This window comes from Numida meleagris, chromosome 8, assembly GCF_002078875.1.
Source record: "Numida meleagris isolate 19003 breed g44 Domestic line chromosome 8, NumMel1.0, whole genome shotgun sequence".
NCBI lineage: Eukaryota > Metazoa > Chordata > Aves > Galliformes > Numididae > Numida > Numida meleagris.
In genome coordinates this window covers 1,439,731-1,454,044 of record NC_034416.1, presented here as the reverse complement: position 1 = coordinate 1,454,044, position 14,314 = coordinate 1,439,731, and the positions used below count along the sequence as shown (strand labels likewise).

The following is a 14,314-nucleotide window of genomic DNA, read 5'->3' as shown; positions in this document are numbered from 1 at the left end:
TGCGCAGTTTCTTCGTGTTCCTGTCCCTCTGCTGTGCACCGCCTGCACCAGAAGTGCTGCATGGGCTGGAAATGTGCATCCAATTATCAATCAGCCTGTTTTCTATCAAAAAAACCCAACCCTCTGCCTACATGTACTTAACTAATTCTCTGAGGGTTTTTGGCACTGCGGTCACCAGGGCTTTGGTCTGCGAGAGCAAAGCTCCAACCCGTGCGCTGTGCATGGGGCTGTGGTGTCAGTGGGGCTTTTTGGAGCCTCCTGGCAGCACAAATGGGGCCAGGAGCGGGATGGGCACCCCTGGAGCTTGTGCTCTGCTGGGGGAGCAGAGCTGGTATGGGGCTAGCTGATAAATGAATGGAGTGCATGTGGCTGAGAAGAGCGTGGAATGGAAATGCTGCCTGAGCGTGGTGCTTGGGGCTCTTTGGAGGAGGCTCAAATCAATTCCTACAACCTCAAGATTATTTGCAAGTTGCAGCCTTTAAAATAATACCCGTGGTGTGCAAAGGCTCATTGAGAACATTTTATTTCCCCCCGAGTTTGAAGTTCATAGGATGCACTCGGGTCAGGTTTGTAAACGCTTCTCGGTCCCCAGTGCAGGCTGGGACCATTTCTGGGTTATGAAGCAGAACTGAGAGGCTGCATAGCATCTGCATCAACGTGAAGAGGCTTGAGCAAAGGGCTCCTGCAATGGCAGGAGGAATGGCACTGCCAGCCCCTTGTCCTCCCAGCCCTGAGGTCCCAACTCAGCTGGGTTTTGGCAAGATTATTGGTTTTCCCTGTGGAGATGTTTGCTTTACATGCAGATTGCTGAGCGTCCTGATCCCAGTGTGTGGAGAGCCAGGCTGCAGCAGAAGGGCTTCCGCAGCTGATAAACAGGTAAAACACTGAAACACCAACAAATGCAGGGGAGCAAGACCTTCGCAGTCCAGCATGGGAGAAACACTGATGGTGGTGGTGGCTGTGATGTTTTAGGTGTGCCATGATGGAGAATGCTGTAAGGCAAACTGTCCCCAACAGCAACACCAAACCTCCCTCGGTCAGAATGTCGTCCCAGGTCTGATCCCCACAGCTGGTGCACACGAGGGTAATTCAGCACGTACTAACACGTATTTGGAGACCAACATGCATTAATGCGTACTTGGAGACGTAACACGATCTTCACTCAAGCAATGGAAATGCCAAGGTGGGGAGGAATGCCTCGTTTTCAAGAGATGGACTCCAAGAGGAGCTCGTCGGGCTGCATCGGGGGGATTTCCATGCTGTTTATCCTCCCAAAGAACTTGGGGAGGGACCAAAACTGAAACCGTGGCAGGTTTCTCCTCTTGGTGCGGATGTCGTGGCTGCCATCGCTCCCGGAGAGGCTGCGTCGGCTGCGTGTGAGGCGAGCCCATAGGGCAGCACAGCCGTGCTGCAGCAGCTGGTCCTGGAACTCGGAAGTCATGAAGTAGTAGAGGACCGGGTCCAGGCAGCAGTTGAGGCTGGCCAGGCAGAGGGAGATGGGGTGGAAGCGGAGCGTGTTGCTGTGCACGGTGCAGTCCGTGATGATGTTCTCGATCACCATCATGAAGAAGGGGAAGTTGATGTGGTAGGGGGTGAAGCAGATGAAGAAGACGGCGGCGCACATCAGCACCATCCGCAGCGCCTTCTGCTTCTCGCTGGCGCTCTGCAGCTGCGTCCCGCCCTCCCGCAGCGACTGCCGCATCTTCCAGGTGCACCACGCGATGATGCCGAAGGGAATGACGAACCCGAAGAGCTCCGCCACCGTCACCAGAGCGATGGAGGCTCCCGGCGTCAGCTGCTTGACGGCCAGGTCGGAGAAGCAGGTGGTGGTGCTGTTGGACAGGGCCGGGCTCCTGACGATGGGTAGGGGCAGGCAGGCAGCGCCCACGAAGAGCCAGACGGCCGCGCTGAGCCCCACGTCGTAGCGACGCTTCCAGGCCTTGGCCCTGAAGGGATGCAGGAGGAAGAGGTACCGCTGGATGCTGATGCAGGTGAGGAAGCAGATGCTGGCGTACATGTTGAGGTACTTCAGGTAGAAGCACATCTGGCAGAGGAAGGTCCCGAAGGGCCACGTGTGGTTGATGTAGTAATACATCCGCAGCGGCAGCGAGAGGACGTGCGCCAGGTCGGCCACGGCCAGGTTGATCATGAAGATGACGGCCTTGCTCTTCTTGCTGATGAAGCGGCACAGCACCCAGAGGGCAGCGCTGTTGGCCAGCAGGCCGGGGATGAAGATGATGGTGTAGGTGGCTGCGTACAGCGTGTTCTGGAAGGACATCTGGGGCTGGCTGCAGTTCCCCGAGGACGCGTTGCTCTCCATCTCGGCCCAGGCTCCTTGCTCACCAGTGGGTTCAGGCGGAGGGAGGCTTCCTGCAGGGAGCAAACACAGGCAATGTACAGAAACACAGGATTATTAAGGTTGGAAGAGACCACCGAGATCATCTAGTCCAACCCTTGAACCCTCACCGCAGTGCCCACTGAACCATGTCCCCGTGCAGTGCCAAAAACCACCCAATGTTTCCCCACGTTGAATAAATGCACTCCAGGCCATGCTGACCCCGGGCATCCTCCAGGTTGCTCCTAGAAGATTTTATCTGCTAAACTGCAGCTGGATTTTGCGTCCCCCAGCCCAGTGTCACAGTGATGTTGCCTTGAGCGCCGTATCATTAATTGCCATTGCTAATGCCTGAGCGCATCTTCATCTCTCCAGGCTTTTTCCAGAACCACTTCTACTGCACACAGCTTTCTGACAAACTCTGATCAAACTGGTGCTCTCTGGTACATCTACAAGTGATTTCCACGAGGCTACAAGTAAAGAGGGGCTATGAGTGGGCCTTTTTGGATCTGCGCAGAGGTTTGGAGCACGCCAGCAGCATGGCAGTAAGCAGCACCCACAAACGATGCAGCAGAGCAGAGCAGTGGCTGGCCAGGGAGGTGCAGACAGATCCATCAGAGCTCTGGCTCCAGACTCAGGGCTGGGTTATAAGCTAATAACCAGCCGAACGCACGCCAGCCCCTCTGCTGGTCCTGCTAACTCAATTTGGGCCCTCGTGGTGCGCTGTGCAGGCATCGTGTTATAGCAACAGGAGCAGTCCTCCAGCAGCAGGACGCACAGGAAGATAAATGCATCTGTCTCCTAGTAAGCAGAGTTTCTTTCCCTCCCTTTGCCTGTTTCTCCTCCCAGCATGGGGATGTTAGCGGGTCATGCTGGGGGCTGGCGTGCCTCTGTGTGTGGGAGGATGCTGCGGGGAGGATGCTCTGTATGTACACAGGATGCTCTATACTGATATAAAGGATGATAGAAATACACACAGGAGGCTCTCTATAGATAGATAGGACACTAGTCATGTATAGGATGCTTTCTCCATGAAGGTTCATAGGATGCTACATAGGTATCCTATTAGTCAGAGTTGTTCTCCTGTCCCAGCAGCCCACATCCTAAGAGCCGTGGCCATGAGGAGCCTCACAGCCTGCTTTCTCCAATCGTTGGCTTTGCTGGCAGCCCAGCAGCGTGCGTTTCTTGGCCAGGCTATCACCTGGACGTGCAGTTTTGGTTTGGCAGTGCTTGCCAGCACACCTGGTGAGAGCAGGGGGAGCTCCTGCAGCCAGCAGCACCGAGTCCTGCCGAAGCTCGTCCAGCATGGCTCTGCCTGACAGCATCGGGTTTTCATTCATTGCAGGGCAGGGATGCTGCTGTGCTTTGGCAGGGCTTTGCCTGCAATTCCTTCATTGTTTTGATGGGCAGGGGCAGGGGCATTCTTTTTCTTATTGCTATTGGTGTAGAGGGTAATGCCCTCTCCCCGCTCTGATCCACTTGTGGACAGGAGCTGGGGGTGGCTTTTGTCCATGGTAAAGCTGAGATTTATCCGGCTATATGCCAAACTTCATGCCTGTCCTGGTGGGTTCACAGCTGGAAATGCAGAGGAGAGAGCAGGCAGAGCCATCAGCTGCGGGGCTGTGAGCACCAGCAAACTCTGCGCTTCGTCAGGACACTAAGGCAGCTATCACAGCACCACGGTGCTTCTCGGAGTATGTGAGCAGTGTCTTTTTCTGGACACGTAGATGGCTGTCGGTATTGGAAATCGCTGGCTGCTCTGAATCACCGCCCGCCCCACCCAGCTCTGCATTTCTGCGGTACGGATTTTTAGTGCTCCCAGATCCACTGGCAAACTCGCCCTCATCCTTTCCATGGGTTTGTTGGACAGACGGAGCCACGCCGGAGTCTGGCTGCAGTGGGATGGGATGGGATCAGGCGGGATGGGGTGGGAAGGGAGGGGATGAGATGGGACAGGACAGCAGAGCTGCTGCCCTCCAGTCCTGCTCGGGGCTGGGATGCTGGAGGGAGAAGCAGCTGAGTAAAGAAAATATTAAGAAAAAGAAAAAGAAAAAAAACCCCACACTTTTGGCTTGAAGCAAGCTGCTGATTTCAAGTAGCAGAGGATTTTTGGAACCTGTGTTTCAAGCAGTAGTTTTGTTTGTTTAATCCAAGCACTGATGGGAAATGCATAAACAGAGCCGGTCGGTTCCAGCAGCTCCTGCCCGTAACAAAGCTGAAGTTCTTTGCTGTAGGAGGCAATGCTTGCTGCAAGCCGCCTCCTGCTCATGTGCACAGCGCTCTGCTCCCCCCTCCCAGCCAACGACACAGAAATATGCAGCCACTGTCACTGCCAGAACGTAAAACCAAATGTAAAACAGAAAATCAAACCCCACCACGATAGCGTTGCTCGGAACTGCCACAGCTTCTATCTACTGGAAAAAATGCATAGCGGCAATGGGGCTTACCTCCCCGCAGCTCCCATCCTGCACGGGGCTGGCATCCATGCTAGGCTGCAAGAGCAGCGAGCCCTCGGCTTTGCTTTGCGACAGCTCCGTGCAGCGCTCCCGGCTCCGGCGGCTCCCCTCCAAACTCCCACATGTTTTTGGAGCGCTGGAAGGAATCCTGCCGGCATCTGCAGCCCGGCACAGCGGCTGCAGAACAGGAAATCCTGGATTTCGTTTCCCTCCAGCAAGCAAAATTTCTTCAGTGAGTGACGTGAAAACAGCTGGCAGGGCGGTGACATCACTGCGACCAATGCCACGGGACACAGCTCGGACGCACTCCGTTGGCTCCGAACTTGCACAGTGTGGGTGTGAGCTTCGGTCAGCCTGCTTCTCCTTTTCTTTGCTGTCCCGTGCTCGTGAAAACTGTTACATACAGAAGGGAAAACCAAACGCTGGATGAGTAGAAAGTTACTGGGAGGCAGTGATTTCCTTGCATTTCCTTCTGTTACTGTGAACCTCAGATGATGAAGCCTACAGGCTAAAGCGTAGAGGGGTTTGGAACTTATTTCTGAAATGATGTGATGGTTTAAGATTGACATTTTCCCCAAACAGTACTTTTTTACAAAAACAGATTGTCCATCGTTCCCAATTTCTTTTTCAGTTTTTGCATCCTTTAATTCCTTTTCCATATCTATATATGTGCATCTATATATCCACATATCTTCATCCTACCCTACCCTATCCCATCCTACCCTACCCTACCCTACCCTGCCCTGCCCTAGATATCTAAGTGTATCTATATATCCACATATATAACTTTTATTTCCCCTATGCTGAGAATGACCTTCTTCTTTCACGGCTGCTGAGCACTGGCACACCTACACATCGTGTGACTTCTCCCAAGCTGCCTCATTCGCAGTGCTGCATCTTCTGGTCCCCGGGGTTGGTGAAGCTGAGGTGGATGCTGCTACATTCCCCTTTCATCTTGTACTTAAAGTGCAGTAGAAAATAAGTGTTCTTTGATTATCTTTGTAGGTCCTTTTCGAATATCCTACCCTATGCTACCCTACCCTACCCTATCCTGTTCTATATTTATTTTCTTTAGTCTGTCCTATGAGCCCGAAAAATGAGCAAGAACATAACTGTGGAAGAGAAGCGAAAGAGGTAACACCAACCGCAGTGCAAGTCCCTGGCTCCACGGCTGGGACCAACCCTGCAGAGTGGTTTGGAAGGTGCAAGAGCTGCTCATCATTCATCTTTTCTCCTCATGAATCATTTTCAGCAGCTGATGGTGATCCCCGGGAGAAATAATGGCGTGCAATTGCTTGCAAAGAGCTCAGATTTGTACAAGGGGGGTTGGACTTGTGCCAGAGCATCTCTCTGCGGAGGTTAAAGGTTGATCCTGAAGCAAAGTGATGTTCTACCAGGATATCCTGTGAGGATGTCCTCCTGCTGAGGCCAGGGCATGCGTCCAGCCCACACCCATCCACTTCAGCCCCATTTCTGGAGCTGTCTGCAGGGACTCGCTGGTCACTGGGCTCCCCTCACACCCCTGCCGAGCCCTTCCCCGCTGCTCAGCACTCCAGCAGGAGATGTGGGACACCCATTTTGCACTCTGCACATCTGTATTTTTAAAAGCAGAAGACACGAAGGAACTCCTAAGCAGCTGCATGAGGCTTTATCTGAGCCTGCAGCGGAAGGTCGGCTCTGCCTTCAGACTGGTATCCTGTGGGCAGGAGGCCAAGGGCAGATCACCCGCACCTCTGCGAGCGCTCGGCACTGGGAAATGTCTGACAGGATGCACCTGAAGGATGTCTGACAAACAGCCTGGGATGTCTGACAAACAGCCTGGGATGTCTGACCAACAGCCTGGGGCACTCGGAGGAGCCGCTCTCCTTCGCACAAAGCTCTCAGCCCCACGCAGGGACTGAGCTGAGCGGGCCAGCAGTGTGCGGGGCTGGGGCCGGTCCCCATGGCACACGGGTCTTTACAGAGCAGTTCTTGGAAGACTGGATTTATTTTACAGAAAATAATCTTTGGTCATTGCCAACCTATTCATACTAAGCTCTTGTGTAAAGCACAAGCCAGGTATTTTTTAGTGAACATGCACAAGTCGTGTGCCCAGAATCTATTAAATGTGATGAAGAGCTTTCATACCTTTGAGGCAGCTTCTGGTTCTCCTGTATCTACAGAGAATCGTGATTTTTCTCTGCAGAGAGCTGTCACTTCCTGATGGGAAAGAAACTGGAGTTGAGGTACTCACAGAATCCTGCAGCTCGGAACTGGGGACCTGCAGGAAGGCAAGAAACCCGATAGGCTGTAACCCTGCTCCTGTTGCTGTCCGACAAAGGAGAACCCTTCCCCAAGCAGGAGAGGAACCTCTCAGCTCTGATATCAGTCAGCATGAGGGACCATTTGCTTGCCCTGCAAGAGGCATATTTCTTTGCTAATGGGACCAGCACAGGAGAAAATCCAGGAGGAACAACGTGAAGTGATGCTTCCTATGGACAAAATAATAAACGCATTGTATGGCAATGGGAAATGGAGTGAATTGCAGGAAGTGGGGCTGGTACGTCTGCAGTCCCAAGTCCCCTCCTGGGGGAAGCTGGGTCTGCTGGGGGCCTGTTCTGCTGTGGAGTGTTTGGCTTGGACTAAAACCTTGGGATTTCTTGTATGGGTTTGCAGAGGACAGGCTGGGGGTCTCTGATGTGCAGCAGTTCAGACAAGTTGGTTAAGTGGGGTCTGAGGGAGCTCTGGGGTGAGCAAGGCAGGGAGATGGGGTGACAGCAGGAGATGAGGCGCTGGGGATGCCCTCATGGGGATGGGAACATTGTCCCCAGTGGAGGTCCATCCCACGCCTTTCCGTAGGCTGGAGGGGAATCTTAAGGAACAACAAAAGCAGCAACCAGTACACTTCATAACGACCTCTGATCCACGCGAAGGAGGAGCTGATCCCGTTCTGTTCTGCAGGTGGCAAGGGACCACTAGGAAACTCAGCTCACACTTGCAAACCATGCGTTTATTTCGGAAGCATCAATTTTTGGAAAGAACAATGTAGAATGAGCTACACACTTGCCATAACAGTGCCTTTGACTTGTATTCCTCGATAAACGGAGAATTGTAAACACAGCAAACAGCTCCCAGTTCTCACTACAAAGCTACAGAAGCTGCAGTAACACCATGTGAAAGCTACTCCCTTTGGATGGGCATCTTTTGGTGTTCTCACTTCTCTGCTTGTAAGATTAAGTTCGTAATACTGTGGTCTATAATCATCCTCTCACCAACCAGAGGAGAACTATGGCAGCTTATTGGGTTCAATCAACAGCTGTTCACTGCCTTCAAGAAGAGCTCCAGTGTAAAGTTTTTCCAAACCTGGCTGTTGAATTGTTCCCTGTTTATTGTAAAACAGTCAAGTAAAATACTGTAATATGCAGAAAAATGTTGGGTAAGCAAAAAAGTAATGAAGTGGTATTGCGTAGTTAAAATATACCCCGCAAGTGTTTCTGGTATTTTATCTGTTTTCTAGCAACATGTGAGATGATGCCACTGAACACATGTTTTTTTGGAAAGACAGGTTTCAGAGGGAATAAATCAGTGCTTCTGTTCAGCAAAACAGTCCTCAGTTATCACGAGGAAACCATTGAAGTTACACGCATTGGCAGAATTCGGCCTAGGAGCTGTCACACATTAGTGAAACCACCGAGGCAGGGGCACCTTTCTTCTCTAGTAGATGTGTCCCTGAACCCCTCCAGAAGGATCTCACAGTGCTGTCCCAGCACTGAGCTGAAGGATCCATGCACATACGGGGATGAGGAGCAGCGTGGTGCTGCTGGGGTCACCCAAACCAGCAGCACTGATGCTGGGTCCCCACTGCCAGCAGCGCTGTCCCTTGGGGTGTGAAGGGGACCTGGAGCAAGGAAAGGTCCCATTGAGCAGAACGTGGGCAACCTCACAGCACCGGCTACAGGGGTAAGGCACAGGATGCACCCAGAGGTAAGGAGCACGCTTGGAGCTGGGTGAGAAGTTGATGGAAAGAGCAGGAAGGAATGAAGCGGTGGTAAGCGAGGTGACCAGAGCAATGCGCTGAGAGCCGGGGCAGGCAGCAGCAAGCTGGGGCTCCATGCTGGAGCAAGCTCCACGTCTGTGTCCCTGAGCACGGACAGCAAAACTGCTGCTTGCTTCTACTGGCCACCTCTATGGTCTTGTAGGCACGGTGTGCGGAGAAAGCACTTCAGCAGATGCCAGTGTATGGATGAATAATCATATTTGCTTGAACAAAGAGCCCCTGGAGTTGGAGAAATGGGAAGAAAAGCTCCTAGGATGTTTCCACCATTTCCCATCAAAGGCTTTGGGGATTTTCCAGTCCAGCTGGGTCAGGAATGGTCATCACAGCGGTGGGTGCAGTCAACGCCTGATGGCTCACTCCAACACGTTGATCTTGAAGTTTTATCTTGTGTGTATCAAAAGATTTCCACTGCTACAAAACTCCCCTGAGCAAATGAGGGGACTTCTGCAATGGAGTCGGTAGTTGAACGATCCTGAATTTCAGATGAAATATCTTCATTTTTTTATGCTGGCTTTATTTCATTCCTTAACTGACGACGCACTCTCTTTGCTCATGAGCCGACTCCTGATGGCCATGCTGCTGTGTCTGGAGATCTGGTCCTGAAACTCCGAAGTCATAAAGAAATAGAGGATCGGATCCAAGCAGCAGTCCAGACTGGCAAGAGTTAAGCAGAAGGGCTGGGTGTGCAGCGTGATCCTGCGCAGGAGGCAATCTGTGATAACGTTTTCTTTCACCATCATGTAGAAAAAGAAATTGATGTGATACGGTGCGAAACACACAAAGAACACGATGGCGCAGGTGGATACCATCCTCGAAGCTTTCCGCCTCTCGTTGTTGTTTTGCAGAGGTATCTGGAAGCCCCGAAGGGAGATCTTTGTTTTCCAGGTGCAGAACACGATGACGATGAGGGGCCCAATGAAGCCGAAGAGCTCCGCGGTGGCCGTCATCGCCACGGTGGCCACCTTGCTCTCGATCTGCCGCACCTCCAGGTCTGCAAAGCAGGTCTTGGAGTTGTCCTGCAGGCGGAAGCTGCGCATGATGGGGAACGGGGAGCACGCGGCGCCCACGAAGAGCCAGACGGCCGCGCTGATGGCGATGTCGTAGCGGCGCTTCCAGTCCTTGGCCTTGAAGGGCTGGTACAGGAAGACGTACCGCTGGATGCTGATGCAGGTGAGGAAGCAGATGCTGGCGTACATGTTGAGGTACTTCAGGTAGAAGCACAGCAAGCAGAGGAATTTGCCAAAAGGCCACGTGCGGTTGATATAATAGTAAATCCGCAGCGGCAGCGAGAGGACGTGCGCCAGGTCGGCCACGGCCAGGTTGATCATGAAGATGATGGCTTTGTTCTTCTTGCTGATGAAGCGGCACAGCACCCAGAGGGCAGCGCTGTTGGCCAGCAGGCCGGGGATGAAGATGATGGTGTAGGTGGCTGCGTACAGCGTGGATTTGTAGGTTACGTTGGGATCAGAGCAGTTGCTCTCCATCATGCTGGGGCTGCTGGAAACATTTGGCACAGAAGTGGAGGTGCGGTTCATACCTGGGAAGAGCAAAAGCAAGGGGTGTAAAGGCAGAGGCACTGCAAGAGTTGTCAGTATTCACGTTTCCTATTTGACAGGGTTGAGACTTAGAAATGTAAAGCTAGTGTAACATGCTGTGACCTTCTTCAGAACTGCCCCCTCCTGTGATTCCTGCAGGGGAGATAGGACTGCTACCACAGGGTCTGTCCCCATGGCATGCTCTCCAGTTTCCATAAGCATGGGAGAAACGGTGCCGCACTGCTCATGAAGAAGCAGGAGAAGCTTCCCGTCCTTCTGGCAGCTCAAAGCCATCTGTGACATAGCCTCCAGCTAGCTAGGAATACACAGGAGGAAGGTGTGCCACAACCCGACTTCTGCAAGTGAGCAACCACACGGCCCAGTGTCCGAAATGTGGATGCCAACAACTGGATCATACCTGTGGTTAAGTTACAGGAGTTTGTTTTTATGGGGCATTTCCCCATGGGGTTCTAATTCTCAGTATAGCGGTTCCCTTCTGTGTCTAACGTGACGGTTAACATTGAATATTGGCTTCCTATTTCATGTGGCACTGCAGACACTGCTCCATCGCTTCTGACTCATTTCCTGACAGCAAAACTCGCACAGGGCACTTGCCAGAAGAAGAAGTGTCTCTGTAGATAGGCATTAGTAACTCATCCCCTGTTACTAAGGGTTCTTTTCTTTGTGCTGTAAACAAAAAGAGAAGAGATTAGAGCTCTCAAATGGCAAAGAGCACAAATAGTGTTGGTTTTTTTTCGGCTTGTTAATTGCAGCTGCAGGTGGCTCCGACACTGGGCCACTAATGTCTGCACCTACAGGCTTTATTAACAGGAGCTGCTGACAGTTTTGCTTCTCTTTTTATCTTCTGTTTCATTTTCTCATGGTTTTCACAATGCAGGGTTATCTCCTGCTGCACGCTCAGCTTCTCCTTCAGCTGCACCAAGTATCAAAGAAACGCTGCAGCTGGGGCACTGCCCAACCCCTCCTTCACTCAGACAGCACAATAACACTGAGGTGACCCAGGCCAGGTCCACCTGCAGCCCCAGGTGGACACGTGCTGTGCCCTCATCACCCTCCAGGTGTGCTCCCGCTTTGCCAAGAAGCCGTTAAGCATCACTGTCGGAGTTATTAGCTGCCTAGATGCCAAGGTCAAGCTGACTGCCCCGTGCTCCGACAAAACACAATGCCAGGTGGCCACTGACACCACAGAGGACTGAGTGCATTTGCAAAACGTTCCATTTTGAGAACGCGCTGCTATTCAAATGCTGGCCAACGGACCTGGGATCTTCGGTGAGTCTGAGGTCAGATGAGTCACAGCAGTCGGTTTGCATGTCGGGGTTCCAAGATACAGTTAGCCTTATTTACATTTCATGTGACAGCTCAGGACTAGGCTGCAACAGCAGCTTTCAGAGTAATCAGGCTCGGGCTGCTGACTCAAAGTGGCCACCAAACAGAGATATTTAGGGTAAATGCATGTGTCTGGGATGTGTATTTGCTGTAACATGAGGATGATACACATGCCTGGTCTCACATCTCAGCCTTCACGCTCTGATGGCAGCAAGCTGTGCCCAGGCACCCGATGGACACCAGTGGGCTGCAATGGCCTGAGCCCATGGCGGAGCCCCCCAGCATGGAGAGATTCCTCTGAGCTTCGTCCTCATCTGCTAATTGTCCACAAGGTGTCAGAGTTAATCAAAACTTCTCTTCCTTGCCCAGTTGAAGGCAGTTTTCTAAGCCCATAGGGACAGATGGAGGGACAGGGGCTGTCCCAGCAGTGGGTCAAAGGCAGTGGTGTTGCCACATTCTCATGACTTTGTGTTGCTATCTTCTTGGGTGATCCCAAAAAGAAGAACTCCTGTGCTGCTGATATTAGGGGAAAAAATGCTCTGGGGATTGGTCCTCCTCCTCCTGGTGTTTACATGGAGGCAGTGGAGCCTGGGACCTTTCACCTTCTGAGCCCACAGGCTGCAGAACCTGCTCTGTGGAAGGGCAGGACGTGTCCAAGCCCCATCACCTGGGTAACTGTATGGCTGTGACTGGTGGGCAGGGGGTGCCTGGGGCAGCAGGGGGGCTATGGGGTCATGGACAACCTGTCCTCTGCCTCCACAGGCCTCAGGGCTGGGCACGTCCGAGAACATGGTCTGAGTGGGATGACCCTGCTGGTTGCCACAGAATTAACACCATCAAGGTGCATGTGGATGATTGCTGCTCGTTGGCACGTGGTGCCTGCTGAGCATGGTGACTTCACTACAAAGTCATAGAGAGCTAACAACATTAATCCATCCCTTTAATTAAATTGAACAGGACGCAATTTCGCAGTGACCATAAGTGATTAACCTGATTTCAGGGCTCTTAGGAAAGGAAAGGAACTTTCCTGCTCCCTACCTGAAATACAGCCCCCTATTCCTCGACATGGAAACCTGTCCTTAGAGTTTGGCTGGAGGCACATCAAGTAAGAATGGACTTTCTATGGCAATTCCTGTGGGAGCTGGTCTGCAGACTCTGTATTTCTGAGGCTGTTGCAACAAATAACGAATGAAACAGGCATACAATTACTTGCCGCAGGACAATTTGGAAACTCAGCATGGCATGTCCAGGAAAAAGCATTGCCCCCTTCCTCCCCTTTGCTCAGACTGGGGGTAACTCCCTCTCCACCCCCCCTGCCTTCCTCCCTGAGGTCAGACGCAGACACACACGGATGCCCCTGGCAGTCTGCAATCAGACTTCCTATCTGCAAAGCTGTTCAGACAGCGGAGGCATTTGCTGTGCCATGTTTCGGTGCAAAAGGCTGAAGCCCTTGAGATGATTTTATCAACACTTGTCTCTGTGTGTCACCTCGGAAAGTGGTTTTGGTTGGTCCTTTACACCACATTACGGGGAGGCAGCTCCTGCTGCAAAGTTTTGCTCCGAATGTTCAATTTTAAAATAAAAGAAGAAAAAATTGGTAGTAAATCCATACTGTATTATCTAAGTACTGCTTCGTACGCTTCACTTAGAGACTACATTTCTGAGGCTGCTGCAACAAGGAAAGAATGAAGCACGCACATAATGACTTGTAGCTGGACAATCTGGAAACACAACACAACATTTCCAGGAAGAAGATGTTCATCTCAGTACAGCACAGTGCCCTCCTGGCTGCCTGCCTGCAGCAGGTTGATCTGATCACGGCACAACTGCCTCTGTCCTCATTTCAGGGCTGTGAAACACTTTTGCGCTCACACTTCAGCCTGAAACCTTTGCACTCAGAAGCGGAAAGTTCTACAGTTACAGGTGCTTTTTTTTTTCTCTCTCTGTTTTTCTTCCTCTGCAAAGAAAAGAGGAGCGGATCTGTGCTGTGCTGTGCTGCCGGATGGGCTGTGATGATTTTGGTTTGCACTCTGCTCTCATTCCCACTCCCACAGCCCCGCAGCCACCTCGGGGCAGTGCAGTCCCAGCTCTCCCTCCGCACTGCCCACTGCCCCAGCGCTGCTGTCTTCTCTGACACGGGTTTGTGGCAAGCCCAGTTTGGCACTGACTCACCCTTGGTGCTTTGATTTGCTTTTCCCTTTTGATTTGCTTTAAGAAATTTCTGATTTAGGGTCCACTCAAGGTGGATCTCATCTGTCTCTGCCAAACTGCCCGTGGGCTGTGCTGCCGAGCTCCTCCTGAGCACAGGTGAATGCTATCCCATTGCTCCTCTGACAAAGTATGGCTTCAAAGCACCAGTGAATGAAGTTAGCTAACTTTTAGGCAGTGACTGCACTCTGAACCGTAAGCTGAAACTCATAACTTCAGCTCTGAGCCTCAGCACTCCTGAGAACAAAGCCACATCCAAGCAGCCCTCCTGTATGTCACGCTGTGTCCCCTGCCTCCAACAGTGATATCCCACTATTGTGATTCAGGCAAAGAGCAGCATGGATGCCGCAAGGGCAGCATGAAATTATTATTCCTTTAGTGGCAATATAAATTGCTG

At 52.1% G+C, this 14,314-nt stretch overlaps 2 protein-coding genes across 3 annotated transcripts in view; both read right to left on the bottom strand.

Moving 5' to 3' along the window:
* On the bottom strand, positions 499-7,616 carry LOC110403098 (putative P2Y purinoceptor 10). Its single transcript, XM_021405920.1, has 2 exons — positions 4,783-7,616; positions 499-2,370 (listed from the first exon to the last, which is right to left on the bottom strand). The coding sequence occupies exon 2, from the start codon at positions 2,318-2,320 to the stop codon at positions 1,205-1,207; it is 1,116 nt and encodes a 371-aa protein (XP_021261595.1). The 5' UTR covers positions 2,321-2,370; positions 4,783-7,616; the 3' UTR covers positions 499-1,204.
* LOC110403097 (putative P2Y purinoceptor 10) overlaps positions 7,760-14,314 on the bottom strand; it is a 7,231-nt gene continuing 676 nt past the window's right edge. The window contains exons 2-3 of one of the 2 annotated variants that reach the window (XM_021405919.1): positions 10,781-11,049; positions 7,760-10,364 (exon numbers count right to left, since the gene is read on the bottom strand). In XM_021405919.1, coding sequence (XP_021261594.1) covers positions 9,346-10,364; positions 10,781-10,826 — 1,065 coding nt within the window. In that variant the 5' untranslated portion in view covers positions 10,827-11,049 and the 3' untranslated portion in view covers positions 7,760-9,345. The remainder of the gene's footprint in view (positions 10,365-10,780; positions 11,050-14,314) is intronic. The other variant, XM_021405918.1, reaches the window with a different exon arrangement.

Coding starts and splice junctions, on each gene's coding strand:
- LOC110403098 (XM_021405920.1), bottom strand. CDS start 2,320: ATGGAGAGCAACGCGTCCTCGGGGAACTGCAGCCAGCCCCAGATGTCC.